This window comes from Palaemon carinicauda, chromosome 17 (assembly GCF_036898095.1).
Source record: "Palaemon carinicauda isolate YSFRI2023 chromosome 17, ASM3689809v2, whole genome shotgun sequence".
Taxonomy (NCBI): Eukaryota; Metazoa; Arthropoda; class Malacostraca; order Decapoda; family Palaemonidae; genus Palaemon; species Palaemon carinicauda.
The window spans coordinates 105,318,724-105,338,723 of record NC_090741.1 but is presented as its reverse complement, the minus strand read 5'-3'; the positions used below and the strand labels follow the sequence as shown (position 1 = coordinate 105,338,723).

Here is a 20,000-nt window from a genome sequence, read left to right as displayed (position 1 = left end):
TCCCTCTCCCCTTCAACGAAAAATGCAAAAATATCTATTGCAAATACTGTAGGTATAATATTTTATCTGAAAAAAAAATGATGAACCTTCAACAAACTCAAATCAATCAAAAATTCAAGTTGAGGTTTACCATCCCCTCAAGAATTTTGTAAAAAGAACATTGGAAAGGCAAATGTAAAACTTAATTTATCAAGACTGTCTGTTAAGAAGCCAACAGGAAATAATGTTATATTAAAAAACTGCCAATGGGACATTGACTCATTTTTATGTTTGTTTTTCTCGTATTTGGCAAAAATTTTATCATTTCAAAGAGGAAAAGACAATTTCAACATCTTGCTAACATAAGGAAGAAGAAAATTTGCTTAATTAAGAGTTCAGAAAAAAGGTAATATCGATATTGCAGAGAGAGAAAGAGAGAGAGAGTGTTGTGGATGAAGGAGTGGCTGCCTTGCCTCACAGGAGCCACAATAAGCAAGATATTGAGCAAAAGGATCTTCATTTATGGTTAAATTATGATAAATAACTTTGTTTTCTTTCTTCTATTAATACCCAAAAAAGAACATAAGATTCATAATAATCATGATAAATAAATATTGTCTTTGTAAAAATAAAAAGAAAAACTTTGAACGCCCGTATCTCAAAACTATACTTATTGACCTTCAAATTCAATAGTCTCCATTAGTTTTAAAGATATAGCATTGAAATTTGGTGTATAACTTAGAAATACTTCCCTCTTCAATCACACTGCAACATTTAGGTTTAAGGTTAGATGTGTGGGGCTTACCTACTTTGCTTTAGCTAACTAATGCTATCTCATTATTAGTCTTAACAGCCCTATCCAGCTTTGCAGAAAGCATAATCCATGATCCTATTGAAGGACTCAGGTTTTTATATTCAGTTTAGGAAAATTATACTGTAGATAACTTTAAAAATTTGTGATTTTATAGCTAGTTGCAAAGTAGCTCGGTCTGTTAGTATTTAAATCATGAACAGTTTTCTGATGCTGAGTATGTTTGAGAATATTATAATTTTTCCATTATTTTTCTGATTTCAAGAATGTTAATATGAGAATATATTAATTTTCCCCCTTGCATAGACTTGTGAATGAGTTATACAGATTATTTTGAAGTATCTTGGAGTGAAGTACTTGAGGGATTAGGTTAACCCTCTGGTGATCCCAGCCATGACAGAATTGGTGCCATGCTCATGACTTTTGTTCAGGGAGCAATGATTTCATGTGTCAACCTACTTAAGCTGATGTTTCATAGCATAACTAAAAAAATAAAAATAGAAAAAACTGAAAATTGCATTAGAAAACTGAATTCATTTTCTGTGTAGCACTAATTGTATTTTTTAGCTTTATTAAGAACAAATTTTGATTTGGTGAATTTATATTTTGTTTCTATAGAATTCCAGAAAGTATATTTTCTTTATTTCTAGATTCCAGATAAAGATGTTGAAATTAAGTTTGTTTGGGATGCAGCCAAGGTTATTTCTGAGCGAGTGGGTGTCGAGGAATGGGCTGCCCGTAATACCATCACTATGTTTGATCAAGAAAACACACTTCCATTCGTTGCCAGATACAGAAAGGATAAAACCGGAAATATGGAAGTTGAGAAGCTGCGAGAGATACAAAACTGTTACTCACAGTTGAAGTAAGTACTGGTTTTACCTTTGCACTAATGTATTTCTAACTGCATATGTTGTATCTTACCAAGTTCAGTTTGTGTCTATACAATTAAAATTCCAGATTTTGGTTTTACTTTTGCCACAGTACTTCTGGGCTCTTGTTTTGCTTTGGAATGTACCATTTATTAAACAAAAGAAGACCCTGAGTCATGCTCAGGTGTCAGTATTCCCAGAAGGATATTGCCCTTACAATGGGCCCTCCTTGTCCACCTGTAATATGTTTAGAACCACTTTGCAGATGGTAAGTTCAGTGGATAAAACGTTACAGATGCAGCAATAATTTTTTTGCAAATAATACAGAACACTACTGTAATATCATTACAGCTTAATACATAAGTAAAAAAAAAAAAAACACACACAAACACACACACACACACTCTCTCTCTCTCTCTCTCTCTCTCTCTCTCTCTCTCTCTCTCTCTCTCTCTCTCTCTCTCTCTCTCTCTCTCTCTCTCTCTCTCTCTCTCTCTCTCTCTCTCTCTCTCTCTCTCTCTCTCTCTCTCTCTCTCTCTCTCTCTCTCTCTCTCTCTCTCTCTCTCTCTCATCATTTATAGAGGGACATAGGCTATGAGAATTTGTCAACAACGAATTCCTCTATCAGTGGGTCGATAAATGAACTAGGGCAGTGGTTCCCAACCTTTTTCAGCTTGTTACCCAATTTAGCATGCCACATTAAGCATGTTACCCCTTTCACAAAATGTTGTCAACATTTATATATATATGGCTAAACTAAAACACTAGAGATAATTTTTTTTATTTATTGTATTGGTACATTTTGCATCTCTAATGACTTACCAAAGATGTCAAGAGCATCAGTGAGATGGTTGGAGTTGCATATTTGAAGCTAGTTGAGGAATTCTTGGTTTCGTGGTTGAAAGTGCCAGCCTGGCATCGTTTGCAACATTCAAGCGAGTCCTCTTTTTTATTTTCATCCCCAGCACAGTTGAGAACCCCTTCTCGCACAGATACGTTGTTGAGAATGATACCAACAACTTCAAGGCTCTCTTGGACAGAGTTGGCGAGTCGGCTAGTCGTGAAATCCAAAAGGATTTTCAAGGCTTCATTGACTCGCATTGTGATCCACTCCTCCTTTGCAGGGAAATCATCATCATGAATGGCCTCATCAGGTACAGAGAAGGGATGAATGATCCACTGAAGACTGGCTGTTTCTTGGTCACTCTCTGGAAAGTAGTGATGCATGCTTGTTTCAAGCCCCTTCAAATGGCCGCTCATCTCTTTGTTGATGGTCTGTAGAAGAGATCCAGTATCATGACTATTCTCCTCAATAAACTGGTCTAGGGTGGGGAACTGGGCGATCACTCCTTTCTCCAAGCGCCGAATCCAGAGTCTCAGTTTCGCCAGAAATGCAACCACAGTGTGACGGGCCTCAATGACAGTCGTGTTTCGGCCCTGGAGTTGCAGATTACCACTGTTCAGCTCCGCAAATATGTCAGCCAAGTAACAAAGTCGAGCAAGCCACTCCTTATCAGTGAACTTGGTAGCAAAAGGAGATCCTTTTTGTTCCAGAAATTCCTGAATAACCTTTCAGCAGCTCAATGACACGATGTACAACCTTGCCTCGTGACAACCAGTGAACATCGGTGTGGTAAAGCAGAACTTGATACTCTTCTCCTATTTCCTTGCACAGCTCCTTGAATATGCGCGAATTCACATCCCTGGACTTGATGAAGTTGACGATTTTCAACATATCTTCAAACACCAACTTCAGATTACCAGGCAGTACAGAGCAGTACACATACATACCAGCTCATGTCCACCTCGGCTGATGCTCACAGAGAAACTGGCAGTGTGAAACAGAGGCAGACTCGGGCAGTGAGTGACGCGTACTGGACTCGTCGATGAGTCATCGGGGTTACTGAGTGACTTGTGTCCTGAAGCATACTTGTGAAAATACTTTTCGGTTACCACACACTTAGCTATATATTTTTTCTTTTCTAATACTGTATATTAGTTTTTGATATTTATTGTTATTTGGTTTAGCTTTGTTACTTACTTATAATAGGTTCACTTTACAACTTAAAATACTAAGACTAAGTTAACATTAATCCTAATACCAATGCTTACTTGATTTTCAGAATTCTTAACATTTTTCTGTCACCCCTCCATTACCCCCGAAAAATTGCTAAATTACCCCCAGGGGGTAATTTACCCCCAGGTTGGGAACCAATGAACTAGGGGAACAACATACCAGATATTGTGCTAACAACAGAAGAAAATTTAGTATCCAGGTTCCAGTAGGCAAAAAATTGGCAAAAGTGACCACAAAATAATTAGGTTTCGGGTAAATATTCCTTATCTTAAGGAAGGGAAAATTATAAGAAAGCTATACTACAGACAGAGTAACTGGATAAAGCTGAAAGAATACACCAAGCATTCAGAATACGATGAAACAGGGACCATAAATATGCAGCGGGACTTCTCTGTAGAAATATATTAAGAAAAAATGGCTAAATGTATACCACATGGAAAACTTTTACCAAATGGAACTCCAAAACCTAAATGGTTCAACAGAGAAATAACCAATGCAATAAGAAGCAGAGACAGGAAACATAAATCAATGGGTCCACAACCTTCAATTCATGAAATTTCCAAGCACAAGAAGTTAAGTCGCAAAGTAGATAAACTAGTTAAAAATTCCAAGATTAATGAAGAGAAAACAGTGGCAACAGCTAGTAAAGAAAACCCCAAAAGAATTTTTTGCATATGCAGACAGTACAAATCCAATCAAAAACATTATCCCATTAAGATACTTGGGGTGAAATCTTATAACAAATGAGTTGGAAAAATGCATGTTTTACAACCGTATTCACTAGGGAAGAATCAACGACCCTCCCAAACCAGCTATCAAATATGAAGTGCCACAACCATTAAATAGAATTACATTTACAATGGATGATGTCAAAAAGAGAATAAAAGGACTCGGTAAGTCTAAGGCACCAGGTCCAGATGATATTCATCCAAGAAAGATTATAGAACTAGAAGAAGAGATAACCCCACACTTTTACAAATTATTCCGAAAGACAGCCAACGAAAGAAAGGCTCCACAAGGATGGAAACTAGACAGTGTTCCTCCAATCTACAAGAAGGGACAAAAAGAAGAACCTGGCAACTGCAACCTATTTTTAGTAGGCTCAATAGTAGAACACATAGAGAAAAACAATCTTCGAATAGACAACCAACATGGATTTAGACAAAAGAGATCATGCGTGACAAATCTTTTGGAATTTTTCCACATGTTTACCATTCATGACAAAAGCAGGGCAATAGACATCATATACCTAGACTTTCAAAAGGTTATTGACAAAGTTCCTGATAGAAAATTAATGGTCAAAATTAGAGCACTAGGCATTACTGACGAGCCAGCTGAATAGATTGAAAATTGGCTAACAAACAGAAAACAGAGAGTTATAATCAATGGAGAAGCTTCTGAGTGGACAGCTGTTACAAGCGGAGTACATCAAGGATTTATCCTTGGCCCTTTGCTATTTCTGATCTACATTAACAACAGAGATTTATGGTTAACTAGTAGAATAGCCAAATTTGCCAACGATAGAAAGCTAGGCATAAATGCTGCAAACTCAGAAGACGTAGAAGCCTTAAGAGAAAATCTAATGAAGTTAGTAGAATGGTCCAAAAAATGGGAAATGCCTTTCAACTGTGGGAAATGTAAAGTCATGCATATACTGTAGCTTATAGTAATCCACAATCAGATTACTCACTGCTAGGTAATAAAATAGAAAGTGTGGACTAGTAGGAAGATCTTGGTATTTTTATCAGCAAGGATTTGAAGTTCACCAAACAGAGCATAAAAGCTGAAAAGAAAGCACAAAAAATAATAGGTTATATAAAGAGACAATTCAAAAACAGAAACAAAGACACTGTACTACACCTGTATACATCACTAGTAAGACCCTATCTAGAATACGGAGTCCAATTCAGGGCTCTAAGTATTCAGATGGATATAGATAGACTGGAAGCAGTACAAGCTAGGGCCACCAAACTAGTTCTAACACGAAAGCAATTTTGATATAGACGATAAATGGAATGTTTTGAACTTATTTGATCTACAAACTCGACGACTAGGGGACAGTCTTCAGAGCCATTCAAAATTCCTAAAGGAATAACATGTAGATTACAACAATTTATTCATGCTTAGCACAAATCAGTCCAGAGGTAACGGATACAAACTGGAAATGAAAAGATACAACACCACCCAGTGTGGCAATTTCTTTACATACAAAATAGAAAATACTTGGAGTAGACCTCCAGCAGATGTAATAAACAGTAATATGGTAAACGACTTCAAGAATAAGTTAGACAAGATTGTAAGAACTCTCTAAATGCTTAAGTAAATCGCTCTACCAAAGAGTAAGTGGAGGCTCCGCAAGATGGACTTAAAGTCTTTGACATCCAAAATCCATGTAACACACACACACACACACACACACACACACACACACACACACACACACACACACACACACACACACACACACACACACTCTCTCTCTCTCTCTCTCTCTCTCTCTCTCTCTCTCTCTCTCTCTCTCTCTCTCTCTCTCTCTCTCTCTCTCTCTCTCTCTCTCCCTCCTTTTTTTCAAGAATTTTTTCATTTTATCATGTTACTTACCATTTTATACAGCATAATGCTGAAGAACCATTATGGTCTTAGGGCTTGGGCTCATCCATTAGATTTCATACAAACACTGATGTTATCCAGTATGTATCTTTAAAGATTAAGAACATTGAAATATCCTCTTTTTATCTTACTTGCAGACATGTACAGGAAAGAGTAGTTAAAATCTTGAAGAGCGACAACAAAAAGTTGCCGGAAGAACGAAAAGCATCTCTGTTGTGTGCCACTACCATGCATGAAGTAGAGCATCTGGTATGTACAGAATCTTTTATCTTGCAGTGAAGGAAATTTTATTTTAAAAGATCCATTTTAGAAGATAGGTTGCATGCTGTTGCTAATTTTGATTATTCAAGGTTCAGGGAAGTTTGCTAATTTTAGCATTGTTTGGTATCGTTATTTGATTTAGTCTTTTATTGATGTTAATTCTGCAAGAACATAGTTGGGAACTTTTTTCCTAATTTTTTTGTTTATAGACTGCATACAGAAACCTTCATTATTATAACTAAATAACGATAAAGGGAAAATATGAAGTTGAAATTGTTACAGAAAAAATTAGGATATTTAAAATTCAAAGTTAAGCCTTCTGTTGTTATATTTAAGTTGTATTTCCACGCAGATACAATCTTCTGAGTCATTTATATAGGTTACTTCTAGTTTTGTTTTCTATGACCAGACAATCAAAAGAAATTGGGTTGATTGCTTCCTGCTTTGTTGCTAGGCAATTGCTGTGCATGACATGATGCATAACACGTTATCAAAGCGCTTCTTCATAACACTTCTGGTCAGGAAGGAGGTCAGACGTGCTTTCTTTCTCTCTGCGATCAGACATCTGCATTGTCCACACCGTACCCTCATAGTGCTTAGTGCTTGTGTCTCTTGTGTCTCTTGTGTCTTTGACATTCATTATCACTTGCGTGCTATCATTATTTGTGAGATTACGAGTGTGTGCCTTAAGACGATTATGTCAAATTCGATGCGTTCCTGCCCTAGCCGAAATTGTCGCCCCTGTGGTACATTTATGAGCTGAGTAGAAGTGGATCCTCACCCAGTTTGTCCTTTATGTAGGGGTAAAAGATGTTCTGTGGAATCACTATGTGAGTACTGTAGGGAATGATCGTCTTCCCAGTGGGAGAGATATCGTTCTTGCCGCAAGAAATGCTGTCTTCTGTCAGCAATGACAAGAACCTAAGATTGGTACTGTGGCAAACGTTATCCCCTTCCAGGTCCATTGTGTTGGGAGCTCATCGAGGCTTCAGTCATGGATGACAACGACAACGGACATAATTTTGTTGTTTTATCACCCAGTATTGATGTTCAGTATGATCTTGAACTAGTTCTAACTGCAGATCCCCTGGCTATGGCCGCTGTACTTCCTGAGCTGGATCCTTTAGATGCCCCATTTGTCCATGATTATTTTGTAATGTTTGATCTCCCCTCCCCCCAAGAGTGCGTTGAGCAGAAGTTTATATATGTCAGATTATACAAATAAGATGTTTCCCCAGTAAAATTGTCTCTGCGTTCCCATCGGAACCCCCCCCCCCCCTCCCCCACAAGACTTGACCATGCTTACATGCTCTAAACAAGTTTTTCCTTCTAAGCCTAATGATGCTGTGAAGTCGAGTATACCAAATCTGGCTTTATCCAGAATTTCAGCTATTAATACTGTACAGTAATTCAGCTAGGCTGAATGTTCAGAATAACAATTCTGAACGCATCACTGTATCTAAACGGGAGGACATCACTGTACGCGATGCCATTTTGAAGCGTGAGGCACATAACACCACCTCATCTGAGAAGGCCAACAGGTCTAAGCAAGTTATCACCCCTAAACATCATGATGTCATTAAACCTGCTGCCATTTTGATGCGGAAGAGTATTCCTCTGCGTCATAATGATGCTAGAGTTAATGTTACTATATGCCCTCCATATTCCAGAAGGGATGGTAGATCATATCCACAGTACTTTGAAGTTCCCCCTAAGTTTTATAGACTTTTGGCTAGGAATCAGTATGATAAAACCTTGTCTTACACTAATAAAATTCATGTGTCTTACGCTGATGACAAACCTATTAATTATCAGGACAGACCGTACACTAGCCCTCGGTCTGATGTTCATGATGATAGTACATGTTCTACGGAACATCATTCTGTTTCAGATAATTCATTGCAGGTACAGGTAGTCGTTGACTATGAACTATGAGATTTATGACTGTTCGACTTTACGACCACTTTTCACTGTGATGACGTCACAAGTCGGAAGTAGTACGCTATTAGGACAACTATTTCCTTAGAAATTATCTATTTTTTTTGTATAGAATTGAATTGATTTATCTTGGTAAGTTAGTATTTTTTATTGATAATATACAGTATCCATTTTAAATAAAATTTATATTAAGAAAGTTGGTAATATTTGTTGAGTTCATACTGTACAGTATACAGTATGTCTGGTGACGTCATATTTCTAGCGAAGCCGTGGAAAACAAGCGGGCAAATTGAATGATTTCCTTTCAATAGGCTATCGATTAATGTTATTATTCCCATACTGTATTTGAAATATTGAGTATTGATATTAAGTATTTTATGGGTTTATATTGGTTGTTATGAGTACTAAGTAGCGTAAATTTGACTACAACCAGGACGATATTTATCTAATAAAAGTACACTTATAGGACAAATATTTTTTAAAGTGATATATTTTCTTTTTTATTATAAAAATTAAATATTTTTTCCTAGGTAGGTTAGTATTTTTTCTTGCAAGAAAAACAGAGAATGATTTTACGTATGTCACAAGTCATTCCTTCAAAGTGCACACGTCCGGTAACGTCATATTTTGAGCGGAAAGGTGAGGTGCAAATCGAGTGATTTCTTATTGATTTGTTACCGAGTAATCGTATTCTCATCATCGAAACATCGAGTAACGATACCAAGTATTACAGTGGTCTGTTCCAGTTGTTATGAGTAGCGTACTGTACTATTTACAGTAAATTTAAGAAAAGAAGTACTGTACTGTACTGTATGTCTGATGATGTCATATTTCTGGTGGAAGGTGAGTCTGTAAATCGAATGATGTCCTTTCGATACTTTACTGAGTAATATGAGTCAAAACATCGTATATCTAACAATGTATAAAGAAATATCCCGTACAAAGTTTGAGAGAGAAAGTTACAAGGATTGTGGATGTTACAAAAGACTTTTTAGTCCATCCGTGGAGACTCCATTTGCTCTTTGGTGAAGCCATTTAGTTTAAGCATTTAGAGAGTTCTTATGATCTTGTCTAACTTATTCTTGAACTTGTGCCGTGTACTTGTACTGAACACTTTACGTATGATTATAAACTGTTGTAGAAACCAAATTAAAATAATATTTACTGTGTTAATCATCAGCTGGGGCACCCGTTCGTGGCAAGGAGCAGTGACTTCTTAGGTTAGGAGTTAGCCCACCCTAGTCCAGCATTTATTTGCGAATATTCCCTTTTCGTGGCTGTCTGTAACCTAACTATCGCGTATAAGGATGGCCGACTATACGTGATCTCTCCTCCTATGTTTAGCTAACGTGGAGGTTGCAGCTATGTCAGATATTCCAGCCTGCTCATGGATAGACCACTGGTTTGGAGCAGTCTCTTGCTTTGCAGTGTCACAGAACCTGAAAAACGAACATGTTCGTGAACAGTTTGAGGAACTATCTAGATCTGGTTTATCTTTCATCAAAAAATCTTCCTTTGGGGAAATTGCATTCTCTTTGCGCGAGATGCTCTAGGCAGCTGTCCCCTTGAGATGCGTTAGCCCTAAGGAATTTTTAACTAGTCAATTCCCCATCTCTTTTCCTGTCCTCAGTTGTGGCGGAGATGATTGAAAAGGTAGAGTGGTTAGGATAAAGTCCTATGTTAAGTAGAGCAGTGGTACTGAGGTTACCAACTCCACAGAAACAACTCAAGAGCTCACCTTTTAAGCCAGTTCTTCAACAAAGATGATTTTTTCCTCCAGCAGATGCACAACAACCTGGGAGGCAGAACCTTAGGCCCACCTTTTGTTGGAGAGGACTTTCCTCCGGACAAAAAGGATGTGGTTGCAGAAGTTCACGCTAGGGAGGGCATGTCTCCCAGCTTGCCACCAGTGGGGGCTGCCTACAAAGCTCTTGGCAAAGGTGGCAGGACTTCGAGGCCGACCTATGGATGGTAGAAGTCCTCCGGTCAGGGTATTAAATTCCCTTCATAGACTGTTTGCCTCCTCTGACCAGGAATCTGATCATCCAACAATATTATTTGGTCAACAAAAAAGCATTTGCTCCAACTTTGAACTTTTGAAGTTCTAATGATTCAACCACCCGATTAGGAAGATCATTCCACAACTTGGTAACAGCTGGAATAAAACTTCTAGAGCACTGCGTAGTATTGAGCCTCGTGATGGAGAAGGCCTGGCTATTAGAATTAACTGCGATGGAGAAGGCCTGGCTATTAGAATTAACTGCCTGCCTAGTGTTACGAACAGGATAGAATTGTCCAGGGAGATCTGAATGTAAAGGATGGTCAGAGTTATGAAAAATCTTATGCAACATGCATAATGAACTAATTGAACGACGGTGCCGGAGATTAATATCTAGATCAGGAATAAGAAATTTAATAGACCGTAAGTTTCTGTCCAACAAATTAAGATGAGAATCAGCAGCTGAAGACCAGGCAGGAGAACAATACTCAAAACAAGGTAGAATGAAAGAATCAAAAAACTTCTTCACAATAGATTGATCACCGAAAATCTTGAAAGACTTTCTCAATAAGCCTATTTTTTGTGCAATTGAAGAAGACACAGACCTTATATGTTTCTCAAAAGTAAATTTACTGTCGAGAATCACACCTAAAATTTTGAAAGAGTCATACATATTTAAAGAAACATTATCAATACTGAGATCCGGATGTTGAGGAGCCACCGTCCTTGACCTACTTACAATCATACTTTGAGTTTTGTTAGGATTCAACTTCATACCCCATAATTTGCACCATGCACTAATTCTAGCTAAATCTCTATTAAGGGATTCACCAACCCTAGATCTACATTCAAGGGATGGAATTAATGCAAAGAGAGTAGCATCATCTGCATATGCAACAAGCTTGTTTTCTAGGCCAAACCACATGTCATGTGTATATAGTATGAAAAGTAATGGGCCAAGAACACTACCCTGTGGAACACCGGATATCACATTCCTATAATCACTATGGTGCCCATCAACAACAACTCTTTGAGATCTATTACTTAAAAAATCAATAATAATGCTAAGAAACGACCCACCCACTCCCAACTGTTTCAGTTTGAAAACAAGGGCTTCATGATTAACACGGTCAAAGGCAGCACTAAAATCAAGGCCAATCATACGAACTTCCCGACCACAATCAAGGGATTTCTGTACAGCATTGGAGATTGTGAGAAGGGCATCACATGCTCCAAGGCCTTTACGAAAACCAAATTGCAAACTAGGGAGTAGATGATTACCTTCAGCAAACCTATTAAGACGTTTTGCCAGAAGACGTTCAAAAACTTTAGATAATATGGGAGTTATGGAAATTGGGCGGTAATATATATATATATATATATATATATATATATATATATATATATATATATATATATATATATATATATATATATATATATATATATATATATGTATATATATACAGTATATATATATATATATATATATATATATATAAATAATAATAATAATTATTGTTATTATTATTATTTGCTAAGCTACAACCCTATTTGGAAAAGCTGGATGCTATAAGCCCAGGGGGTCCAACAGGGAAAATAGCTCAGTGAAGAAAGAAAACAAAGAAAAATAAAATATTTTAAGAAGAGGAACAACATTAAAATAAATATCTCCTATATAAACTATAAAAACTTTTAATAAAGCAAGAGGAAGAGAATTAAGATAGAATAGTGTGCCTGAGTGCACCCTCAAGCAAGAGAATTCTAACTCAAGACAGTGGAAGACCATGGTACAGAGGTTATGGCACTACCCAAGATTAGAGAACAATGGTTTGATTTTGGAGTGTCCTCCTTGAAGGGCTGCTTACCATAGCTAAAGAGTCTCTCCTACCCTTACAGAGAGGAAAGAGACCACTGAACAATTACAGTACAGTAAGAAGAATTGTTTGATAATCTCAGTGTTGTCAGGTATATGAGGCAGAGGAGAATATATAATGAATAGGCCAGTCTATTTGGTGTGTGTGTGTGTGTGTCTGTGTGTAGGCAAAAGGAAAATGAACCGTAATCAGAGAGAAGGATCCAATGCACTACTGTCTGGCCAGTCAAAAGACCCCAAAACTCTAGTGGTAGTATCTCCACGGTATATATATATATATATATATATATATATATATATATATATATATATATATATATATATACACCATGGAGATACTACCGCTAGAGTTATGGGGTCTTTTGACTGGCCAGACAGTAGTACATTGGATCCTTCTCTCTGGTTACGGTTCATTTTCCTTTTGCTTACACACAGACCCCATAACTCTAGTGGTAGTATCTCCACGGTATATATATATATATATATATATATATATATATATATATATATATATATATATATATATGTATATATATATATATATATATATATATATATATACATGTATACATATATATACATGTATATATAAATATATATATATATATATATATATATACATATATATACATATATACATATATATGTACATATATATATATATATATATATATATATATATATATATATATATATATATATATATATATATATACATTATATACATTACATATATACATATATTCATATATATATATGTATACATATACACATATATATATACATATATATATACATATACATATATATATATATATATATATATATATATATATATATATATACATATATATATACATACATACATATACCAAGGCCCTTCCCCCAATTTTGGGGGTTAGCCGACATCAACAAAGAAACAAAAACAAAAAGGGGACCTCTACTCTCTACGTTCCTCCCAGCCTAACAAGGGACTGAACGGAGTTCAGCTGGTACTGCTAGGGTGTCACAGCCCACCCTCCCACATTATCCACCACAGATGAAGCTTCATAATGCTAAATCCCCTACTGCTGCTACCTCCGCGGTCATCTAAGGCATCGGAGGCAGCAGCAGGGCCTACCAGAACTGCGTCACAATCGCTCGCCATTCATTCCTATTTCTAGCACGCTCTCTTGCCTCGCTCACATCTATCCTCCTATCACCCAGAGCTTCCTTCACTCCATCCATCCACCCAAACCTTGGCCTTCCTCTCGTACTTCTCCCATCAACTCTTGCATTCATCACCTTCTTTAGCAGACAGCCATTTTCCATTCTTTCAACATGGCCAAACCACCTCAACACATTCATATCCACTCTAGCTGCTAACTCATTTCTTACACCCGTTCTCACCCTCACCACTTCGTTCCTAACCCTATCTACTCGAGATACACCAGCCATACTCCTTAGACACTTCATCTCAAACACATTCAATTTCTGTCTCTCCATCACTTTCATTCCCCACAACTCCGATCCATACATCATATTTGGTACAATCACTTTCTCATATAGAACTCTCTTTACATTCATGCCCAACCCTCTATTTTTTACTACTCCCTTAACTGCCCCCAACACTTTGCAACCTTCATTCACTCTCTGACGTACATCTGCTTCCACTCCACCATTCGCTGCAACAACAGACCCCAAGTACTTAAACTGATCCACCTCCTCAAGTAACTCTCCATTCAACATGACATTCAACCTTGCACCACCTTCCCTTCTCGTACATCTCATAACCTTACTCCTACCCACATTAACTCTCAACTTCCTTCTCTCACACACTGTTCCAAATTCTCTCACTAATCGTCCAAGCTTCTCTTCTGTGTCTGCAACCATTACAGTATCATCCGCAAACATGAACAACCTTCCCGGTCTTTTAACTAATTATCAGTATTAGTTATTTAGTCTTCATTGCTAGGAATTAGTTATATTTTGCCGATTGTATTCATTTCGGCGAGTGTAGGTAGCCGATTCTCATGCTAGCTTGCTACGATAGCCTAGGCGTTTTTGTTTACTTTCATGCATGGTATAATGAGTGTTCCTATTGTTGAATTATGAAATGAAGATATAGGCATTTATACATATAAGATTCAGTGATTGCACATATGTTTTTCGCATTCTAGGAAGTATACAAGGGGTTTCGGTGATCTTGGTAGTCGACTCCCTTATCCCTAGTCTAACGCTAGGGCTCTTGTATACTTTCTCACCTCCCCAGTTACCTTACCCAAGATAATCTCCTCCCTCTGAGGTAGCCTAGGCTACATCCTAGCCCTCCTTACCTTGAATCGTATTCAAGTAAGGTTGGGCTAGGTTTTTCTTTCCCTGCTCCTAGCCATAGTACATGCACTTTGAGTTTGGGACAGAACCTCAGAGTACTAGTCGTTCGCCCCCAGCTACCCCATTAGGAGAATGAACTCTCCTTCTGGTTCCTGCTGGTAGGCGAAGCTGGGAGGACTCCGACAAACTCAGAGTCATTCTGGACTTGTCCCCTCTCAACAAGTTCATAGCGAACAACAAATTCAAGATGTTAACTCAAGATATAAGAGCCCTACTACCTCGCAAGGCATACACAGTCCCAATAGACTTGGCGGACGCCTACTGGCACATTCCAATGAATCGCCAGGCCTCCTCCTACCTAGAATTCAGGCTTTAAAAAAGGCAGTACAATTTCAGAGCCATGCCCTTCGGACTCAACATGACCCAGTTCCTGGAACATCTGGGCTTCAAAATCAACACCAAAAAGTCTCGACTGTCTCAAGCTCAGAAGCTTCAATGGCTAGGAATCCATTGGAACCTTCAGTCACACCGTCTTTCCATCCCTCTAAAGATAAGGAAGGAAATAGCGGGATCTGTCAAAAGACTCCGAAAATCCAAACGGATTTCAAGACGACAACAGGAACAGGTGCTCGGCTCCTTCCAGTTCGTCACCACAGTGACAGACCCAGTGCTACGAGCACAGCTAAAGGATGCATCGGGAGTCTGGAGAAGATATGCATCCATCGCTCGAAGAGATCTCAAGAGACCTCTGCCATCCTTGCTTCGCTCACTCCTAAAGCCATGGTCGGAGGCAAAGAACCTGAGAAGATCAGTTCCCCTTCATCCACCGCTTCCGTCGGTCGTTATCCACACGTATGCTTCGCTAGAAGGATGGGGGGGGGGTCACTCCCATCAACGACAAGTTCAAGGAACATGGTCTCCCCTATTCAAGACGTTTCACATCAACATCTTGGAGGCCATGGCGGTACTTCTTCCTCTGAAGAGGCTGTCTCCACATCCCTCAATCCACATCCGCCTATCTCTGGACAGCGCCGTTGTGGTCAGATGTCTCAACCGTCAGGGCTCAAGATCGCCCCAACTCGACCAAGTGTTACTGCCCATCTTCCGCCTAGCGGACAAGAAAAGATGGCATCTCTCGGCAGTTCACCTACAAGGATTCCCCAATGTGACGGCGGACGCTCTATTGAGGACAACCCCAATAGAGTCGGAATGGTCCCTAGACGCAGACTCATTCTCCTTCATCTCTCGTCAAGTCCTGGAACTGCAAATCGACCTCTTCGCGACGAGCGACAACAAACAACTTCCTCTTTACGTGGCCCCATACGAGGACCCCAGAGCGGAAGCGGTGGACGCCATGTCCCTGGATTGGAACAGATGGTCCAAGATTTACCTGTTCCCTCCACCCAACTTTCTGCTGAAAGTCCTCACCAAGCTGAGAATCTTCCAAGGAACAGCAGCTCTAGTAGCACCCAAGTGGCCCCGGAGCAACTGGTTCCCTCTAACCTTGGAGTTACAACCCAAGCTGATTCCTCTGCCAGACCCACTTCTCTCCCAGCATGTTCTTCATCAAAGAAAACCCGAGATCTTCATCTCATGATTTTCTCTCCCTAGCCGTGACAAAGAGGTTTGGGATCTTGAAGAAATTTTTGGACTTCCTAGAGGAATACAAAATAAAATCTACCAGAAGGCAATACGAGTCATCCTGGAAGAAATGGGTGTCCTTCGTCAAAGCTAAAAATCCACAGAAATCTCTATAGACTTTTGTCTGTCCTTCTTTATTCACCTTCATGGACAAGGCTTGGCAGCCAACACGATTTCCACTTGCTAATCAGCCTTGACAAGATCATTACTTCATGCCTTCCAGATAGACCTGTCCAACGACATCTTTAACAAGCTGCCAAAGGCATGTGCTAGACTCCATCCTGCACCTCCACCGAGACCCATCTCCTGGTCTCTTGATAAGGTGCTTCATTTTGCCTCAAGTCTGGACAGTGAGTCTTGCCCTCTGAAAGATTTGACTCAAAAAGTGATTTTCCTTTTTGCTCTCGCCTCGGGAGCCCGAGTCAGTGAAATTGTGGCTTTATCCAGAGAAGAGGGCCAGATACAGTTCGCTGAGACAGGCGAACTTACCCTCTTCCCTGACCCAACGTTTCTTGCTAAGAATGAGCTTCCCACCAAAAGGTGGGGCCCCTGGAGACTCTGCCCTCTGAAGAAAGATGTCTCTCTATGCCCAGTGGAGAGTCTAAAGGTCTATCTTCGAAGAACTTCAGACTTCGGCGGAGGACAGCTCTTTAAAGGAGAAACATCGGTATCTGATTTGTCACTCAAACAACTAAGGGCGAAGATCACCTACTTTATCCGCAGAGCGGATCCTGACAGTACACCCGCAAGTCATGATCCCAGGAAAGTCGCCTCTTCCCTGAACTTTTTCCAGGCAATGGATTTCGAAAGTCTTCGATCTTTCACGGACCAGAAATCCTCCAGAGTGTTTTTCAAACACTACGCAAAGCAGTTGCACAAACTTAAGCGTTACGTGGTGGCAGCGGTGGCAGCAGGTAGTGTGTTAAAACCTGCTGCTTAGTGCTGCGCAGAACAGAGAGTTATTCGGGACTCTAACTCCATGGGTGTCTGTGTTGACCCTAATGCGAAACATAGTGATTTTAACCCTTTTACCCCCAGGCTTTTTGGAAATTTCCAACCCTTAACCCCCAAGGGGTTACTTTTTTCCCAGCACATTTTGGTGTATATTTCTTTAAAATTGCTCAAACAGCCTTAATTTTTGTCATAGAGAGGTCAGGTTGGTCTCATTCTCTTGGAAAATGTCTGAATTTTCTCAAAAAATTATCAAAATCATGAAAAAAATAATTTTTATAGCATTTTTTTGCAAGGACGTACCGGTACGTCCATGGGGGTAAAGGGATGGCTTTTGTGAAACGTACCAGTACGTCCTTTGGGGGTAAAAGGGTTAAGTGCCACCTTGTGACACTAAGGACTGTTCTTCTACAAAGGTGAAGTAACATAGACAGAAACACGTGTACCACATGTTTTTAACATGAAGTGTATATAATGACTTTCTAGAAAGGCTTATAGTTCCCCTGGAACTTATGTGTGTAATGGCAAGTTCCTGATGTCTTTAGTCTATGTTTCTAATTGCATTCCAATTGAAATTTACTTTTCATGTTAATTCTTATTTTATTGATCAAAATAGAATTTTGTTACCCTGTGCGTCTCATTTCGCCCTCACACATGACATAAAAACACTGTTAGAGAATTTTTATTACCTTATCATTTGAATATTATTATATTCAGTGTTATAATATTGCTTCTTCTTGATGCATACTCACCTAGACCAAGGTAATTTGTTCCAAGACAATTGTACTTACCTTCTTCGATCTGTCCATGAGACCGGCCAGATCTCCGACAATAGGCGAGTTCCTTTATCAAGTAACTTCAAGATGTTCCTTACGTCTTAATAGGACTTCCCTGCCACGGGGGGTAGGAAGCGATAACATGGTATATGCTTATCTGAAGTGACGTAACGGAGATGTCACGGGTCTCTGTGGTCATCAGACCAAAGGAATATTGTTTAGAAGTCGAAGGCACTGCAAAGGGAAAAAATCCACGATACATTAATTCTCTGGTACACTTCCATCAGGACGTCATGGCTTGAGCCCAAAAAACGGATTTTGAGCGAAGCGAAAATTCTATTTTTGGGTGAGATAGCCATGATGTCCTGATGGACCCACCCTGGTTCTCTATTCCGGCCTGTCAGGCCCCTCCCTATCTTATTGTATCATGAAGGCTGGCATATACGCCGGAAGGAATGAGGAAAGCGCGCTCTGGCGGCATCAATCCAACATGGCGGCCGGATGTGATGTCGCCAAGTACCGTAACAGTAACGAAGGAGGAGAGTTTTGTAACGGCTCCTCCCATACTTGGCACACTTCCCCCTCGAAGCGTAAACGCTATGTGGGGTGCAGATAGCTATGTGAAACCTTTAGTTTAATTCTCTGGGAATATCTACTTTAGTCATATATACCCTTAAAAATATGGCAACGAAGGGTTCATGACTTTGAATTTTTCTAAGACCTCGATGTCTTTTTTATTATTTCCGATTTTTCTTACGGATTTGAAAAACTCCGGAGCAATAGAGGTTTCATAATGCAATTTTTTCATTAAACAAAACCGATAATATCATCATCACAAAATCGGATAAAGACGGAAAAATAGTCATTCTTGATAAAGAGACGTATGTCAACAAAGTTCAACAACTCTTAAACGATGACACTACATATGAAAAGCTAACAAAAGATCCCCGTAACTCTATTGCTCCGGAGTTTTTCAAATCCGTAAGAAAAATCGGAAATAATAAAAAAGACGTCGAGGTCTTAGAAACATTCAAAGTCATGAACCCTTCGTTGCCATATTTTTACGGGCTCCCAAAAACTCATAAGGACGGTATTCCCTTACGCCCAATCGTCTCATGTAAAGGGTCATTTATATATAATATATCAAAATGGTTAGCAGACTTGCTGTCTCCCTTTCTAGGGAGCTTTTTTTCAGCTCATATTAAACATGCAGAGGACTTCATCCAGAAATTCAAGAGATTAAATATCCCGGTAAACAATGTAAAACTCTTGAGTCTTGACGTAGAATCCCTATTTACAAAGGTCCCAATCAACGATGTATTAGGTTTCTTGAGGGAAAAATTAATCCCTTATGAAGATCACTTCCCCCTCGGTATTGAAAAAACAATTAAGTTAATTAAACTAAGCGTGTCAAATAACGTTTTCTCTTTCAATGGAAATTTTTACAAACAGAAATTTGGTTGTAGTATGGGCAGCCCGTTATCTCCAATTTTAGCTAACCTCTACATGGAATACTTTGAAACAGAAATTTTAACCACAATTAAACCTACGAACATGGTTTGGCAACGCTATGTTGATGACATTTTCACATATTGGGATGATAGCTGGGGAGATTTCAATATATTTTTCAATAATCTAAATTCCCTAGTCCCTAGCATAAAATTTAAAACTGAATGGGAAAAAGATGGAAAATTAGCTTTCTTGGACATACTAATTATAAGGGAATCGACGGGGTATAATTTCACTGTGTATAGAAAACCAACTTTCTCTATTTCCTACATTCATTTCTTTAGTTATCACGACATTTCTGTAAAAATTGGAGTAGCTTGCAATCTATTTCTTAGAGGTTTGAGAATCTGTTCCCCAGCCTACCTAAATAAAGAATTTGAAATCATC

General features: G+C 38.8%; 1 protein-coding gene across 2 annotated transcripts in view; it reads left to right on the top strand.

The window, feature by feature from the left end:
* Positions 1-20,000, top strand: part of LOC137656888 (S1 RNA-binding domain-containing protein 1) — a 242,456-nt gene that overhangs the window by 74,027 nt on the left and 148,429 nt on the right. For both annotated transcript variants that reach the window (XM_068391267.1, XM_068391268.1), the window contains exons 4-5: positions 1,441-1,655; positions 6,487-6,598. In XM_068391267.1, the coding sequence (XP_068247368.1) occupies positions 1,441-1,655; positions 6,487-6,598 (327 nt within the window). The remainder of the gene's footprint in view (positions 1-1,440; positions 1,656-6,486; positions 6,599-20,000) is intronic.